Raw genomic sequence first — 18,553 nt, forward strand, 5'->3', positions numbered from 1 at the left:
AATTTTACTTAGGGATATCATATTTATAATCCATGTATATTATTTTGATCAATTGTCTACTTGTCGTCCATCTTAATAAAACTCCATCTAGAAAAAAATTTTGAATACTCAGACTCTAAGGGTCCCAACGCATTGAAAAAAATTCAAATTTGCCAACATTTTTCTTGCAGAGGAGCAGGATGATCAAGAAAAGACCTTCTGGCATCGCAGTGTACTACATTGAGCCGTGCTTCTGCTGGGAATGGAAATACCAGTTCAACTAGAAAAAAGCACCATATAGAATTTCCGATAATTAAAATAGAGTTTGCTCATGTATTTTTTTGATGGATGATGGAGAGTACCAACTTCGGTATTCCATGCCACAGGATACACTGACAACAGTGAAGCAACAGGTTTATTTTAAAAGTTCAATGTTGGGACGCCTGGGTGGCTCAATTGGTGGAGCGTCTGCCTTCGGCTCAGGTCATGATCCCAGGATCCTGGGATGGAGTCCTGCATTGGGCTCCCTGCTCAGCAGGGAACCTGTTTCTTTCTCTGCCTGCTGCTTCCTAAGCCTGTGCATGCTCTCTCTCGCTCTCTCTCTGACAAATAAGTAAATAAAAAATCTTTAAAAAACAAGTTGAATGTTTACAATATGCCCCAAATTAAATTCGCTACAACTATTTAAGCATGGCGAAAATGGTTAAACGCTGATTTAAACAATGCACGCGGGGGTACCCAGGTCTTCAACATTCCTTTGGGAGTTAAGGGAGCCAAAGTTCCAAGACCACAGCAACGAACTACCCCAAAGTAAAATGACAGGAACAGCTCAGACACACAGGGGTCCCAGGGCTGGGAGCAGGAGGCAGGGGAGGGGAGCAGAGGCTGGAGGCCCCCGGTGCAGGCTAAGGAAGCTGCCCCCGTCCTGTTGCTCCACGAGACAGAAGCACGAACCTGAGCAGCAGGAATGGTCTTGCGGGGGCGAGTCTGCCAGCATGCGCTCGTCCCCGGCCTCGTTCTCGATCACCATCGCGGTGAGCGGGGTCACGATGTGATGTTCCAGAGACATCTGCAGGATTGTTTTTGTAATTTTCCTTTTGGCAGCTGCTGTAGGAGCCAGGCTTCTGTATTTGGGAAACCGAGGCATTCGAGAACATTACTGCACTTAGTCCCACACCCCACACCCGCTCTGGGCTCAGCCGGGACCCTGGGGACCACAGATAAAAGAGGGCTAACTGGCTCCAAGAAGCCAGGATTTTACTTAGCCCTGCAGTCCAAAGGATTGTTTTTTTTGTTTTTGTTTTGTTTTGTTTTTAAAAATTTATTTATTTATTTGACAGAGAGAGATCACAAGTAGACACAGAGGCAGGCAGAGAGAGAGGAGGAAGCAGGCTCCCTGCTGAGCAGAGAGCCCGATGCGGGGCTCGATCCCAGGACCCTGAGATCATGACCTGAGCCGAAGGCAGAGGCCTTAACCCACTGAGCCACCCAGGTGCCCCCAGAGGATTGTTTTTAATAGGCTTTCTTTTTCAGACCAGTTTTAGGCTCACAGTACAACGGAGGAGAAAGGACAGCGATTTCCCAGACCCTCCCTGTGTCCACACACCACAGCCTCCCCCATTATCAGCAACCACCCCCCCCCAACCAGAGTGGTGCATGTGTTACAATCTATGAACTTAGGCTGACATTTCATCATCACCCAAGTCTGTGGTTTACGTTAAGGTTCGTTCTTGGAGGTGCACGTCCTACACAGGCTTCAACAAACATGTGATGACATGTATTCATGATGGTACCATTGTACAGGACACTTTCGCTGCCCTAAAAAATCCCCCCTGGGCTCCACCTGCTTGTCCTGACACCCCCCACCCCGTCCCTGGCAACCACTGATCTGTTTTCCAGGGACTGTTCTGAAAAATCAGTATTTAACTTCAGTAACATGCTGCGTATCTGCAATTTTGCTGTGAATGCACCCAGGATGCTTCAGTAAAAAGAGGCAGGGATAGTTCTTATTCAACGGAAAGCCCCAGCTACAGCCCCATGTCTGTTTTATAACCTTACTGACATCACGGATTTTCTCTGTGAGTTCGGTCATCCAACCGCACTTCGTGTCTTCCTGACCTAGCTCTGAAGACTGTTCCACCTCCCTGGGACCCTGACGTCAAAGGTGGGATGGGGCTCGGGTGATTTTCTTCTTCAGCACCTGCTGTGTTACTCTGTTGCATGTGGTCCAAGAGCTGTGCAGTGCCCGGGAGCGTAGTTTTTATACTGCACAGGTTAAGTGCGGGTCGGCTGGGAAGCCAGAGATGAGAGAGCCGCTGGCTATTATGGAACCCGTCCTTAGGCGATATTAGAATTGTAAATTTCCCTCTGGACAATAAGCTTTTCAAAAGTATATGCAAGTGAACCACTGATACTCCCGCAACCCGGATCAATCTTACAGACATCATGCTGAAGGAAAGAAGCCAGAAACGGATAAATACCGGTTGTATCACTACAAGAAGTTCAGTCACAGAAAACTCATTGATGGTGACAGTGATTTCTACAGCAGTGGGCGTGGGCACAAGGGACCCTTCAAAGAGAACAGAAGTGTCCTATAACGCTCTGGACAGTGATTATTACACGGGTGACACATCTAAGAACTCATCATCAAACTGTACATTTAAAATTCATCAGCTTCACCCACTTTGTGTATGTCGACCTCAATAAAAAAGAAAAAAGAGTGAATTCAGCTGTACTTAAAGTGCTTGGAACCAGTGGAAATTGACAATCCAAATCCCAAATTAATTTGCTGCCTTTCTTGGTTCCAAATCCCTTTTGTGTATTACCGCAAAATATTCAAGGCAAACTTCTTACTTTCGCAAATCCCCGTTATGTACCGTCTTCTCTTCTTACCGCTCAGCTAGAAGTTGGTTGATTGTCAGATAGGCCCACAATTTCCTGGTGAAATCAGGATCTGCATGCTTGTCTTTTGATAGAAAATCCTCCAAGTCGTCCATTTGGGACAGAGTTTCCAAGACTAACTCCGTGTTGGCCTGGATGATGGAAGATTCAGTTGAAAGACACTGGGAGAGCAGAACTAGGGTTAATCAACCCACACTCTTCATATCTACTGTGAGCGAATCAGGATGTTATGTAAATTCAAGAGAAGTCCAAAATAATTCATAAGAATGCAAAAGAGGAAGTGCCTACATCCAAGGTTTGGGATTGGCTTTGGGATGGGAAGGGATGGATTTGCAGAATGGTTTGGGGACCACGGCATAGATATTCTCATGCCTTCCCTTTCACTCTACTGCTTTTATGCTGCCTGCAAGATTCTTGGGATGCAAGATATTATCCTGTTAATATACAAGATGGACTGTATCGAGGGGACCGGTTAGTCTTTTTAGAACTAAGGAGATAAGCAGAAGTACCGAGGTGGCCGTGATGATGCTCTGTAATTGTTCCAATTTATCAGGGTTGTATTTTCCTGCCACCACGATCTCAGAGCCTCCAAAATAGTTGTGGAAACTGTTCTGAGTGACATCCGAGACTGACAAGTGCGGATAGTTGAACTGAACATTCCGGAGCAATGGAGTAGAAACCTGGTTGTAGAATTTCTACAATTCATAAAAAACAGAGAAATCATTATTGTCCTACTACTTCTTCGGTCTGAAGCACTTTTTTTTAAGACAGGGGAGGGGTGTTTGAGCAGAGCGAGAGAGAGAGAGACTATGTTAAGCAGGCCCCATGCCCAGCTCGTAACCTGACACGGGGCTCAATCTCATGACCCTGAGATCATGACCCGAGTTGGACGCTCAACCGACTGAGCCACCCTGGCCCCCCTGAGGCACTTTATGTTGAGATTCCTCACACGGTTAGCTGGTATTTCTTAATTTATTTTCACAGGATCTCTGTGGAAAGCTGTGGGACAGAGAAAACTGTCACAATTATCAGATGAACTGAGACAGGGAGAAACTAAAAAATTGTTAAGAATCTTATCCTGGACTTGAGAGCCCAGCCTATTTTTTTTTTTTCTTTTATGACCAGATAAATACTCATAAGAAGGAAAGTCATCTGGGTTGGGTTGACATTCCCAATTATCCCCTATTCCTTTCCTGTTCCCAGCTTTAAATACGGTGCCTGACACTGACCCATGGCACCTGGAGTTGACAGAGGGTGGGGTAAAGCCTGTTCTTCTTCTATGTCTTTTTCTTATCCGTGGAGTCCAACTAAACAAATATTTTCTCTCCTTTACCTTCAAGGACACTTACAGGCTATCGTTTGATCTTTGTTGCATTATAAAAAGTGGATACCGAGATACCAATGTGCCTGAACAGGGCAAACAGTGACCATGATGACAAGGAGGACTGGAGAGCCCAGAAGTTTCGGCGGGGCCTGGGAGGACTTGCTCAGGGAGCAGGGAAGTGCATCCCCCTCCGGCTTCCCGTCTCACCGTGGTGCAGAGCGAATACACACGCAAGGTGGGGTGGGAAGGAAATGGAGCACTTTCTCACTGTCCCTGCCGAACGCAGCTGAAATGATGACAACTGAGACTCCAATTTGGCGAGCTGAATGGCTTTGAGGGAAGGAGGAAGACAGAACAGAAACAAAGGTGTTACTTTGAGTTGGGAGGATGTGTCCTGATTTCCATAAATCCTCTGAGCCATGCCACGGTTTTCATTGGACAGTCTCTTCAAAAAGTCGTAATCAACGTCAAATCCTATCCCCAAGCTGAACAGGGAGATGTTGTCTCGTATGTTCTGCTTCACGTTTTTCTGAATTTTTGACAATTTCAGTTCACCTGAAGTGGATGGCAACAGAGGCGAAGAGAATGAGAAACAATGTTATAATGTTTTTTGAAAACAGAATTTGTCCCACTTACCCTTTGACCCAGAGACCCAAGTCTATGGGTTTCTCTTACAGCCGCACTCACACAAATGGGAATGACACAGGTGCAATCATACAGAGCCACACTATGGGGCATAGCAACAGATTGAAAACAAGAGTGCAGTAGTAAGGGCGGTTGGGTAAATGATGATACATTCAAACCGGGAGGTACTATGCAGCCATGTAATTATTAATCAGAGCAAGATAACTCTATGTATTTATACTGAATGATCTCACAGATACATTTTTAAGGGGGGAGAACAATGCAAAAATTGGTATATGTAGGATGTATTTGCATATAGGCATGCATATATGTGTATGTGTGTGTCTATATTCACACATAAATGTGTGTATATGTGTATGGAGTATACACGTATGCACAGAATATCTCTGGAAAGTTACACAACAAATTGCTAACCAAAGACTGCCTCCAGAGACAGGAACTGGAGGGTCAAGGGACAGAAATCAGAAGCAGACTTAATTTTTTGCTATGTTTCCTTTTCTTCTTTATGACTCTATTCTCAAACTAAATTCTTTTATTTTTTTTTAAGATTTTACTGTATTTTTTTAAAGTAATCTCTGCAACCAAGTGGGGGGCTCGAACTCCTAACCCCGAGATCAAGAGTCACATGTTCCATCCAGTGAGCTGGCCAGGTGCCCCTCAAATTGAATTTTACAAGTAACCTGATCTAAGGTTCAGAATCTGATTCTACCACAAATACGACATAAAGTCTCCCATTCTGGTCTCGCTATTAACAGAACAGGTGCCTTTTGTCTAAAACTCTAGTGGCCGCGGTCCTGACTGATGCACTTGTCTTCCTTCCACTGAGCAGCGTCGGGCACCGTCCTTGTCGATGTGACGGACTACAACACAATCCAGCACACACTCTTGTATTTGCCAGTAGAAAGACACAAATGAAGCAGATAAAGTAGCAACATGTGACAGAAGCCAGGGGACGTGGGGCCATTTTGTAGGGAAAAATGCGTAACATAGAGGATGTATCAGAAAGAAGTCATTTCTCCCGTTCCTTTGAGGGACTGGGGGAATGTGGAGAAGGGTGGAATAAGTTTCTGCAGACTCCAGACGTGTCCTGGGGACTGGGGACTGACACACTCATCTCACACTCCCGTACATCACCTCACATACCTTACGCTAGAGAAAATGCAATAGCGAGCTATCACAGTTCATACTCCAGTTTCGAAACAAGTGCTTTCAAGAGCATCACCAAAAGTGCCTGGGACTGGGTTTCGGGGTGGGGGGAGGTGGTGACAGTTCCAGGGCCCAGAGAGGCCTCCTTTTAGGAAACATGGGGCTACAGTGGTTTAGAAACTCAGGCAACTGCCAGCAGATTTCCCATTTGAAGCGAGAGTGAAATATTTGTTACTGGAAGATTGAAAAGCTACTTGCCTACTGTGGGGTCGCCGTCAGAAACCAAAATGATGAGAGAGACTGACTCGGGGTCCAGCATTCCCAAATTATTGGCTTCGTTTAAAATAAAGATGGCGCGCAGGAGGGCTTCGTTGATATTGGTGCCTGTTAAGGTAAGAGTATGTGCTGCTCCGTTACGTACTCTCTCTTTGCACAAAAACTGTCACACCCTGGGTTCCGATTCATTTGTCTGGTGATCGCGCATGTGTCATTTTACTCAGTCCCCAAATCCTTCGATGGTTTTCCAACTGACACAAATTTCCTCCAGGCTGGGCAAGATTCCCCAGAGGAGTAAAATTATTGACTTTATAGTAAACTACTCCCTTAAAGAGGAATTCATCCTTTCAAAGCACTGGTCTGTCGTTTTGTTAAAGACCAAACTGAAGGTCCCTCAATCAGCCTTGCTGACGTGCTGGAACACTGGTCTGGGGACAGGGGCATTTTGTTCTATGAGAGTAGTAAGAATTCTAGTGTCCCTTGCTGACACCCTTTTCTGAGAAAGATTGGGATGGTTGCAAACTTGTGTGGGATGGGTTATGCCTTGTACTTTCACAAGAAATTAACACTCATCATGGAATAATAATACACACATTATTTAAGGCAGGCCATTGCCGGCCGGGCAAAGACCACCACGGTAGGGAGTGATTCTTCCTACGTGAATGAAGATTTGAACCCTGTGAACGTTTCTCACTGGGCTCTGGGATATAAAGTCATTCACCTCCAGTGGGCTGGATTTTCTCAATGTACTTCTTGGCATCTGCAATCTGTGTTTTAGTAGCTGAGACTAAATCATTTCTCCAGGTCCGAACATTGTGGTTGAAGTCGACCACAGAGAACTGGTCTTCAGCTCTTAGGTCATCCAATATGGTCTTCATTGCTTCCACTGTCTGTTTCAAAGAAGGATGAAGAAGGGTCTCATTACTTAAGCTCTCAGTCCAAGAAGAAAGGAGGAAGACCAAGCACCCCTCCTGTCATCTTGCAAGTACCAACTCAAGCTGTCCTTCTCCCAGAAAACCTCTTGAAACCACCTCAGTCAACACTGACCTGTCTCTCACTTATCCTAAACATGTATTGTCTGCATTTTGATACTGAAACGTTCACTGTTTATTTTGTTATGCCCAGTAATTCTGACTGGTCTCACGTTTCATTAACAATCTGGGTATTAGGGCGCCTGGGTGGCTCAGTGGGTTAAGCCGCTGCCTTCGGCTCAGGTCATGATCTCAGGGTCCTGGGATTGAGTCCCTCATCGGGCTCCCTGCTCGGCAGGGGCCTGATTCCTTCCCTTCCCCTCTCTCTGCCTGCCTCTCTGCCTACTGTGATCTCTCTCTGTCAAATAAATAAATAAAATATTAAAAAAAAATCTGGGTATTATAGAGGGCACGAATTGCATGGAGCACTGGGTGTGGTGCAAAAATAATGGAATACTGTTATGCTGAAAATAAAAAATAAATTAAAAAAAAAAGAATCGCAAACTTCAGGTGCCCCTTTAGTGGTGTCTGGAAATTAAGTATATTTCTCAAGTCCAGCATCTCACCTTCTCTAAAATGACTGTTTCTCATCTCCTGTCTTTTCAAACTACCAACACCTCCCACTTCCTGTCTCAGCTCACAACCTGGATTCCAACTGCACTGAGACATGAAAGCAATCAGAAGAAAACATCCACAGTCTCCCAGCTTCCTGTCTGGTAGCCTAGGAGAACTAGCAGCATTTCTATCCGAGGCGCATCCATCCACTGGTGAGCTAGCTTTCATTCTTTCTCATCTCCTCGAGGACATGGCTCTAGCGGCTGGCCCCTGCATCTCCTACATTCAAAATTTCCCTCTTCTATTGGTGCATTTCTATAAATATAAAAATATGCTGTTATTTCTCACCCCTTTAAAAATCTCACTCTTGCAGCACCTGGGTGGCTCAGTCCATTAAGTGTCTGCCTTCGGCTTAGGACATGATCCCAGGGTCTGGGAACTGAGTCCCAAGTCAGGCTTTCTGCTCAGCGGAGAGCCTGCTTCTCCCTCTCCCTCTGTCTGCCACTCCCCCTGCTGGTGCTCTCTCTCTCTCTCTCTCTCTCTCGACAAATAAATAAAAAGAAAAATTTAAAAAAAAATAAATGAATGAATAAATAAGAAATAAAAACCTCATTTGTACTCACACCCATCTCTCAGTCTTCCTCTGCAATAGAATTCTTTGAAAGGTTGGCCCAAACATACTATCTGCAAATCTTCTCTTCCTATTCTCTTTCACATCTGTTCTGTTCAAGTTTTCACCATCAGGACTTCTTAAAATTGCTCTTGTTGAGGTCACAGTGCCTTTAATGTTGTCAAATCCAATGGACTATTCTCTCTTCTTATCAGACTCAATCTATGAACAGTATCTGAACCAACAGGTCACACCTCCCCCTTAAAAAATCTTCCTCAGTATCTTCCAGAATCTCAGACTCTCTTGGGTTTTCTCTCCCTCTCAACTGGTTGCCTTTTCTCACTCTTCCTTCTTTGCTGGTTCCTCCTCTCCTCCCTGGATTCTCACTCAGTATCCTAGGGTTCAGTCATGGTCTTATTCTCTGACCACACTTGCTCCTTGGTGTTCTTAGTAGTCTCATCACTGTAAATACCTTCCACAAACTGGTGGGTCCTAATCGTACATCTCGATATCTCACTTTGGAATACCAGACTTGCATAGTCAATGGCCTCACTGACCTCGGTGAGATAGGCATCTCAAACTTCACATGTCCAAGACCGAGCCCCCGATATCCCCCACGAAGTCTCATTCTGCCCATCTTTTCCAACTCATTGATGGCAACCTTCACCCCTCCTTCCGACTGCTCAGGCTGAGAGCTCGGAGCATCTTAGGGTCTTATTTTCTTCTCCCATCTCACAGCTTTAGAAAATGCTGTTTATTTGATCTTCCAGTTAGAGTCCAGAATCCTGTCGCTTCTTGCTACACCCATTACCGCCACTCTGGTCCATGCCGCCATCGTCCCCTGCCTGGACGACTGCAAGAGCTGCTTTCCTGACCTCCCTGTTTCCACCCTCACCTGCATGCCAGGCTCTTCTCAACACAGCGGCCGGAGATGGGCTTTACAGACTGTCAGATCATGTCATTCCTTCCCCCAAACCACCCAGCAGCTCTCCATTTCTCTCCAAGTTACAGCCAAGGTTCTCATAGTGCCCCAAGAGGCTTCACGTTATCCGTCTGGTCCCTTCTTTTTCCCTCCCTACTGGGCTGCTCTCTGCTCCTGGAACATGCCTGGCACACTCTGACTCAGAGCTATTGACCTGGCTGTCCCTGCTGCCTACAGAGGTCTACTCCAGAGAGCTGCATGCCTTCCCTCACACCTTCTAAGGGGTTCCTCAAGCCCTTCTCAACAGAAGCACCTACTTAGACAGCAAACCTGTCTAAAATCTTAATTCCATCCCCTGCAGCTGGCATTCCTGATTCCTAATATGCTCTTCTAAAAACAAACCAACAAAAAACCCTGAAAACATTTCTTATAATACCACAATTGAAGATACCTTCATTTTTTATTTTTTTGTAAAGACTTTATTTATTTATTTTAGAGAGAGAGAGCAGGGAAAGGAGCAGAGGCAGAGGGACAAGTAGACTCTGTGCTAAGTGGGGAGCTGGACGTGGGACTCGATCTCCCGACCCTGAGATCATGACTTGAGCTAAAACCAAGAGTTGGATGCTTAACTGACCAAGCCATTCAGGCACCCCAAAGATACTTTTAAATGACTGATTATGTTTATTGTTTATTCTCTGTCCCCATCTTCTCATAGAATGTAAACTCTATAAGCTTCCTTTGGGGAAGGATGGGTTTTTTTTAATGCTTTTGGTCAATTTTTTTTTAACTGATGAGCCGTGTACCTGACGCACAGTGGGCGCTTAATATATATTTGTTACATGCACAAAAGAAGGAAGGAAAGAATGAATACATGGCTGTATTAGAGCAGAGATTCTCAAGGGAGGGCAACTCTACCCCCAAGGGACATCTGGTAATATCTGAAGTCATTTTTGATCGTCATGACTAACGGGGTGTGTGCTAGAGGCAGCCAGTAGGTCAAGGCTGGGAATGCTGCTGAACGTCCCACCACACACAGATCAGCCCCTACAACAAAGAATCTTCTAGTCCCAAATGTCAGCAGTACCACTGTTGGGGAACCTGGCATTGTAGTTTAATGTCTTGTCCTTCTTTTAGACCCTAGAACATGATGAACACTTGGGTGGTCAGCAATGATTAGTCAATGAATGAATGGATGGATAGATGGTTGATTGGTTAGTTCATTGTTCAAATTGGTTGGATGGATGGGTTGATGGATAAAATAAGAAATGTCCTCATTTCTTCTGTAGAAAGACACCTACACCATTTAATCCTGGATTAGCCTCTATTGAAATCCAACCTGGAAGACATGAGATGGGATGGCCACCCTCAAGGAACTGTGGTGTAATCGGAAGAGATTTCAAAGTCGCTCATGCACAGTGCAAGGGGGTAAAGTAAAACAGATGGAAGAATAAGACTATGAAGCAGAAGAGTGATCCCAGGGAGAAGGAAGGGAGATGACATTTTTCAGGGCGGTGAGTCAGCCCGAGCTGACCTCGATGAGGCCTGGGGGAAGGCATGCTGAATGTCTGCTATGTTCGGAGGGGATCGAAGATGGTGGGGAGCCCTGAGCACCCCTACCTACCAACAAGGAGGTACTTACTTGTTTCATTTTTATTCCCCACATCGAGCCACTGACATCAATGACAAAGAGGATGTTTTTGGGAATTGGGTCCAGGTTTTCCGGAGCAAAGAAGTGGACAAAATATCCATTAAATACCTGGAAAACAGAACACACGGTTTAGCATGCAGGAAGATGGGGCTCTAGGGACTAGGAGAGAAAAGACAAGCCGCAGGGAGCAGGAGACCCGCTGGTCCTAAAGGGAAGCTCAGTGTCCATCTACATCTCTCATCCTTCCTGCTTTCTCCGAGCCCTCTCCTAGGAAGCCAAGCCTTCTGGGTAGTTGCACTCCTTAGGCATTTCTCTTTGCTCCCATCCATCAACCCAGTCTCCATGGAGAGCCTGTCTTCCAGGCACCCTGCTCGCCAACAGCCAATCAGGCAGAGTTTCTGCCCTCACAGGGTTCACAGGCCCACCCAGGATCCAGATGAGTAAAGAGACCGCAGCAGGTTGTTACATGTTGTGATCACGAAAAACAAAGGACACTGAGAAGGCCCAGTGCACGTGTATCTGGCTCGTATGGGGGACTCCTTCCCTCGGAAATGGAATGTACACTGGGCTTGTGCGTGAGTTTGGAGTTGGTCTGCCAGCGTGGGCCTGGGGCAGAGTTGGCAGGTGCAGGTAGGAGTGGGTGTTCCAGACCAAGGTGAGAAAATATGGCACACTAGAGGTTCTGTAAGTGGTTCAGGGCAACAAGGGCTATAGAATTCAAGAATTCAAGGAATTAGAGTGGAGAGTTAGCAGGACAGATCACGAAGGACCTTTATCAGCCCTCTAGAAAGTTTAGATAGTTCTCGAAGCTATTACAGGGCCGCTCCGGCTAGATTTGGGATCGCCGTCTTTGCTTCTGCTCTAGACTCTAACGCCTGGCTCCCCTCATTCTCTTTCCGCTGTCCTTTGGTCACTTCTTGCAGGACAGTACAATGCCCACCCAGTGAATGTGTAGCTGTGGACACTTCTCTACCCCCCTGTCCTGGACAGAAGCACGGACTTTCGGATACCCTCCAAGGGCTCTTACCTCAGCACAAGGGAAACACAGACATACACCTAAGACACGCCAAGAGGGGGACAGAAACAAGAAATCTCACAGTGAACGCTGGCCCTGGCATTTGCCACCAGCCCAGATCTTTCTCTTGCTTGTTCCGTCCACCCAGGCCCATAACCTCTCTACTTTCTTTGACAATTTAACAGCGAAGGGCCTACATAGGTTACCCAAAACTCCCATTTTGTGATGTTCTTACTGTACTTCATATAAGGCCTAGAAGTACCCTTCTGGGACAAGGACATGGAACTCTCAATGACCCTCCATTTGGTTTTCTTGGCATGGAAGGATGAGGCTTAGTAACACTTAGGGAAGTGGGATTTTAGTCCCTTCTCTGTAACCACCTCGGCAGCTCGGAGCCACCCCAAAGCCAGGGAGTTTGTTCCACAAGAACCCTTTGTTTGGCCTCAGCATGGCGATTCTCCTCAAGATTGTTTTCACCCACCTCGAGTTCCCCGGCTTTCTCTTCTCTGTTTACGTCATACATCACCACCAGCTCTCCGTCCACCGCAGTCTCAGGGCAGCTGGGGCATTTTCTTTGCTGTGCCACAGAGGGCTTGAAGGACACATGTGCCTGGAAAGAACAGGGACATCAGAGCCCAGTCTCCGCACTCACCCTCCCGAGACGGGGGGCTGACAACTTCCTGTGCACACAGGTGGAGAGGTCTTGCCCGTGGCTTGATGGTCAGCCCGCACCCAGGCAACACCAGAAGTCCCATTCCCAATGCAAGGGACAATGGTCAGGCATGTGAAGGGGTGCTGCTGCCCAGATCGGAGAACTTCTTAAGACACTCAAAGAACTTCTTCCTTCCCCCATGAGAGAGATGGCAACCAGTGCAAGAATTTGTGAAAGGGCTCCTAGAGGAGTTTGACCCTTCTGCTGCTGATTATCATTGGTCAGGAAGCAAAGAGAATTAAGCTGAACATCTCTTGCTGGGACTCATGAAAATCCGCCACATGTTATGTGGAAACTGTCTTTTAACAATAGTCAAGCAAATGACTTGAGGGGAATGGGGGCCCAAAAGGGACAGTCACTGGTCCAAATGCAAGGAAATGATAGATTTTGCTCAAGGATCTCTGTTCCTTCACAAAGTTCACCACCTGACTGCTTTTTTTTGTTCCCCAGAGCCCAGGACAAGCAAAGAGCCCCGGAGGTAGTGACCACTTAAGAGTCCTAGCAACATGCAACACTTACGATACCTTCTGGCGTCCTTTAGATATGACTGGAACACCATCGAAATGGCCATCAAACGTGTCAGGAACATGGAGAAATTTTATTCCCTGAGGTTCAATAACCCACACATCTACCTAGAGATGGGAGAGAAAATTACTCAAAACATCAAGATATCTTTCAAGACTTTTTGTGAGCACAAAGTACCATGACTATATCCTCTGTGGTTCTCATCTCCAGGCTTTCCCAGAGGTGACCCAGCACGGTTCCCTGATCACCTCTGCACAGTCCTGAACTGCCATGGGGTCTCATTCATCCATCCACAGGGGCTGAAGACCCCTTGGGCAACCCAGGGCTCCCCTTCTCTTGCTTCATTCCTCTGGGTTTCATTTGCCATCTTTATCTTATTCTATCATTGTTGTTTATAAGAATATTCATGTTGTCAAAGGAAACAAAAGAAGGAAAGCCACTGTGAAATGATTCTACCCTTAGTCTCTGGGTCTGTCCACCAAGGACCAGGGCCTTTTCCTTCCTTTTCTGTCTATGTGCATTGAACAGAGCAAAGCAGGAGGAAATAAATCCCTTTGGGTGAACCTTGGAGAAACCATAGTCATGGCTTTCGTTTCTCTCTATGGACTCTAAGTTCTCTGATAAGCACTTCACATGTACAAACTCATTTAACTCTAACTGATGCTCTTATTATCTGTTTTATTTGCTATTGCTTATTTTATGGCTGAGGAAACAGACTCAGAGTAACCTGGCTTGGAAGTGGCTGATCCAGGCTTCAAACCCAGGGCCCAAGCTCCTCATACTTTCTACCCTGCTTCCTGACTTTCAATAGCTTATGCTCTGTCTTTTCAGTTGACTTTGCCACACTATCCTCTAGTTCCAGCCCACAATATCATACTTGTTTTTTCATGAGATTTCCCAGCTTTGGCACACACCCACTTAAATGTGGGGCCATCAGATGGAGCCCTGTGCACACTGGTTTCCTTACTACCTCTTCCTCATTTAGGATTATTTATAACACTGATGAGTTCTCTCTCCTTTGGAAGTCCCTGGCTTTGGAATCACACCAAATTTTTCTCTGATTTTTATTTTTTTAAAGTAGGCTCCATGTCCAGCATGGAGTCCAGCACAGGGCTTGAACTCACGACTCTGAGTTCAAGTCCTGGGCTGAGATCAAGAATCGGATGCTTAACCAACTGAGCCACCCAGGTGTCCTTCCATTTTTTTTTTTTTTCAATCTGCTTTCATAAAATCATGGACATTTGTCTAAGCAGAGCTAACACTTTCTTTCTTGGTTATTACAAATTCCAGAATAAGATGTGAGCTTAATTTGCCTCCAAGATTCCCATTAGCTCCAGGTTCTCCATCTTGGTAAGAACTAAATCTACAGAGAAGCAGGTAGATTAGATATCCCAGGACAGTCTGACCCAGGCATTTTGGGTAGTTGATTGAGTAGCTCCTGGGGGAAAGGGAGAAAAGCCAGGGAGTTGCAGCAAACTGGGTACACTGTATTCATTCTTCCATAAGGTTCTACCTACAAACAAGTAGGCTACTCAGGACAAAGTTCAGTCTCTCCTTAAGAGCATAAAAATGAAAAGAGGACCTTTTCCCTAGTGTCACAGAAGCTATTAGCAGTCCTGAGCTCAATTTGATGCAGACATGGCCCCCAAATCTGGTAAAACACTATGCTTTGGGGATGTGTACACAAGGTCCCATAGCTGGTTCATTGACTGGTTGGGAACAATCCATGGAGGCCTTGGGTCACTTGCCATATTTGTTGGCGTTTCTGCAAGAAACCAGCTTTGGGAGTTGGAATAAAATATTTTTCCAAGATTTGATACATCAAGAAGGTAACGGTGGGGGTTAAGAGAAATGTTCTCTGTGATTCCTGTAAGGGAAATGTATTTCCAGTTGGGTGGCCCTTCTGATGGTGATTAAAAAGCTTTTGTGGAATAAACACAAGGACAAGGTCTAATATTCTGATTTCCCCTTATCTCTGGATAAGATCAAATCTCTTTAGAAATATATTTCATAGACGTTAGGGCTGGGAAGTACCTTAGGAATCACCCAGTCCAACCTTCTTTCACAGATGAGACACTGAAGGCCAGGAAACAGGTTCACCCAGAGCCCACAGCTGTGAGTGTTAATTCTGGACTGGAACTTGGGAAACTTGCCACTTTGTCCAACATTCTTGCTAATAAATGAAGACTCTGTCTTCTTTTAAAAACAAGGAATTCCTGGGGTGCTTGGGTGGCTCAGTCATTAAACATCTGCCTCCGGCTCAGGTCATGATCTCAGGGTCCTGGGATCAAGCCCCACATCAGGCTCTCTGCTCAGTGGGGAGCCTGCTTCTCACTCTCACTCCCCCTGCTTGTCTTGTGTTCCCGCTCTCGCTATGTCTCTCTCTGTCAAATAAATTTTAAAAAAATCTTAAAAAAAAATAAAAACAATGAATTCCTAAGAGCATGGGAAATTTAAGGATGAACAAAAATTTCAGAAATATAAGAAAGATTTATGTGCTACGTAGCATGTGTGTTAAAAATAATTATCTTCTCCTGGCGAGGATGTGGGAAAAGGGGAACCCTCCTACACTGTTGGTGGGAATGTAAGCTGGTGCAACCACTCTGGAAAACAGCATGGAGGTTCCTCAAAAAGTTGAAAATAGAGCCACCCTATGACCCAGCAATTGCACTACTGGGTATTTACCCTAAAGATACGGATGTAGTGATCCAAAGGGGCATATGCACCCAAATGTTTATAGCATCAATGTCTACAATAGCCAAACTATGGAAAGAACCTAGATGTCCATCAACAGATGAATGGATAAAGAAGATGTGGTATATATATACAATGGAATACTATGCAGCCTTCAAAAGAAATGAAATCTTGCCATCTGTGACAACATGGATGGAACTAGAGGGTATTATGCTTAGCGGAATAAGTCAATCAGAGAAAGATAATTATCATATGATCTCCCTGGTATGAGGAAGCTGAAAGGCAATGTGGGGGGTTTGGGGGGTAGGAAAGGAATAAATGAAACAATATGGGATCGGAAGGGAGACAAACCATAAGAGACTCTTAGTCTCACAAAACAAACTGAGAGTTGCTGGGGGGGTGGGGGTAGGGAGAGGGTGGTTGGGTGATGGACACTGGGGAGAGCATGTGCAATGGTGAGTGCTGTGAAGTGTGTAAACCTGGCAATTCACAGACCTGTACCCCCAGGGCTAATCATACATTATATGTTAATATAAAAATAAAAAATTAGAAAAAAACAATTAAAAAATAATTATCTTCATGGACTCAAACTCAAATTCTTGGACTAATAGCATACAGCCTAGTCTCAAATCTTAATTGTTTCTTAGCTCTGTGTCCATCAGCAGGTTATTTACATATAAGTCAGGGCTAGTAAGATCTACTTTATAACTTGTAGGGAGGAATGAATGACCTATATTCTAGATACTATTCTAGAAATATTCTAGAAATATTCTAGAACTATTCTCATATTATTAACTCAGCAGCTAAATCCTATTACTAACAACCTCAGCACTTGCATCATTGTAGGCAAGATGCCAATCACATCTATTTACCATGGGATTCATGGAATTGAGCAAGAGAGGGGCGCCTGGGTGGCTCAGTCAGTTAAGCGTCTGCCTTCGGCTCAGGTCATGATCCCAGACCCCTGGGTCTGAGTCCTGCATCGGGCTCCCTGCTTAGTGGGGAGTCTGCTTCTCCTTCTCTCCCCACCCCCACTTATACTTTCTCTTGCTAACTCTGTCTCAAATAAATGAATAAATTCTTAAAAAATAAAAAAGAATTGGGTAAGAGAACGGCACACATTCATCAACACTCCCAGAAACACAGCCATGTTGAGCTGTGCAGAGCCTCCATCCAGAGCTGCAAGAGGGCACTGAGATCCGGCCCGTAACCCACCGCCAAGTCATGGGTCATGACACAGGGCTGCATTTGTCAGGACAAGGGCATCTTTTCCTAATTTTCACCAACGCTCCAGATGTGCCAGCAGGGGCACTGAAGAATTACACAGGGGCATGTACCCTGAGAGCGAGCTGATGCCACACAGAGGTCATGGGATAGAAGGTGGGTTCCATCGGTCTGATAAGCGCCTTTTCAAATTGGAATGAAAATGTCACGATGATCAATTATCCCCTAGAGTAGCCCCTGCTTGGGGGTCTCACCTTCCTATCTGTCAGATGGAGAGGCAGATTGGGAACATGGTGTGGCCACTGAGGCCAAGACTGCAGTGCCGTAGCTAGAGACCATGGGTCAAGGAGAGCCAGTGGCGGCTAGATACCAGGAGAAGCGAGGAACAGATTCTCTCCTGAGCCTTCACAAGTAAGACCCTGCTAACACCTGGATTTCAGACTTTGGTCCTCCAAAACTGTGAGAAAATGAATTTCCATTGTCTTAAGCCACCCAGGCTGTAATCAGCTGTGACAGCAAAGCTAGGAAATCAGGAGCTGAGCCCGCATTGGAGTCGGTCAGGAGGCGTCCTGGTGGACTCCAAACCCATCACCGTGTTGCTGGCTTGCACGCTCCTGACGCCACAAAGAGCGGAGAGCAGCAGCAGGTGTAAATCGGGGCCGGGAGCCAACAGTGGATGGGGTGACTGCGCGCCCTGCGAGTCCCGGCTCACCTCCAAGTGTCTGGCCAGCCGCCCCGGCTGCAGGTGGAGCCTGTGTTCGTAGGATCCCAGCCTCCTCCACTTCACTTCCTGGTAGTGAAGTTCAAATTGCACCTTCGCTCCAGGGGGGACGTTTACTTCGGTTTTGAAGTTTTCCATATCCAGAGCCCTGCTCCTAGAGGTTTAACCCCCCAGCATGAGTCAGCACGTGCACGACGGAGGGCAAGACCCCGCATCCATGCAGAGGGCACCCAGGCTTTTGTGGGCCATCGGGGCTGCTCAGGGGTTTACAAAAATGAAGAGGAGGTACGATCAAGATCACTGAAACTTCTAGGGAACCTTAATTCTACCAACAGTTGGGTGTCCTGTCCTGCCTGATCTTTTTCCTCCAGAGCGTCTTAGAGACCTGAGTGTTGTCTGCAAGAAGCTACCAGGGACGGATCCCTATTCCACACCAGGACCTTGACACATGTCATTTCTGACACAACAGCTCTGCAGAATGGATAGCAACACGCTCGTTTTCCAGACGATAACAAATGAGGCTACGAGATTACTAGTAACTGGCTCAAGACAATTTGGCCACCTAGGCGTGGGGGCGGGGCTCTAACCCAAACTGATCATTCCAGGGACAGCCCTCATTTCCTCCGCTGCATTGAAGGCTCAACCTATAGATTCTTTGCATCTTTGACTCTCTTCAGGAAGGAGC

The 18,553-nt window shown here is 46.0% G+C and overlaps 1 protein-coding gene across 1 annotated transcript in view; it reads right to left on the reverse strand.

The window, feature by feature from the left end:
• ITIH2 (inter-alpha-trypsin inhibitor heavy chain 2) overlaps window positions 1–18,553 on the reverse strand; it is a 38,875-nt gene that overhangs the window by 12,122 nt on the left and 8,200 nt on the right. Inside the window, exons 6-15 of the mRNA XM_004757954.3 lie at window positions 17,860–18,022; window positions 13,229–13,336; window positions 12,474–12,602; window positions 10,969–11,085; window positions 6,993–7,161; window positions 6,254–6,379; window positions 4,578–4,759; window positions 3,390–3,575; window positions 2,872–3,011; window positions 934–1,103 (exon numbers count right to left, since the gene is read on the reverse strand). Of these exons, the coding sequence (XP_004758011.1) occupies window positions 934–1,103; window positions 2,872–3,011; window positions 3,390–3,575; window positions 4,578–4,759; window positions 6,254–6,379; window positions 6,993–7,161; window positions 10,969–11,085; window positions 12,474–12,602; window positions 13,229–13,336; window positions 17,860–18,022 (1,490 nt within the window). The remainder of the gene's footprint in view (window positions 1–933; window positions 1,104–2,871; window positions 3,012–3,389; window positions 3,576–4,577; window positions 4,760–6,253; window positions 6,380–6,992; window positions 7,162–10,968; window positions 11,086–12,473; window positions 12,603–13,228; window positions 13,337–17,859; window positions 18,023–18,553) is intronic.

The sequence above is a fragment of the Mustela putorius genome, unplaced genomic scaffold (genome assembly GCF_011764305.1).
Source record: "Mustela putorius furo isolate JIRA1106 unplaced genomic scaffold, ASM1176430v1.1 tig00004033_pilon_pilon_pilon, whole genome shotgun sequence".
Lineage (NCBI taxonomy): Eukaryota > Metazoa > Chordata > Mammalia > Carnivora > Mustelidae > Mustela > Mustela putorius.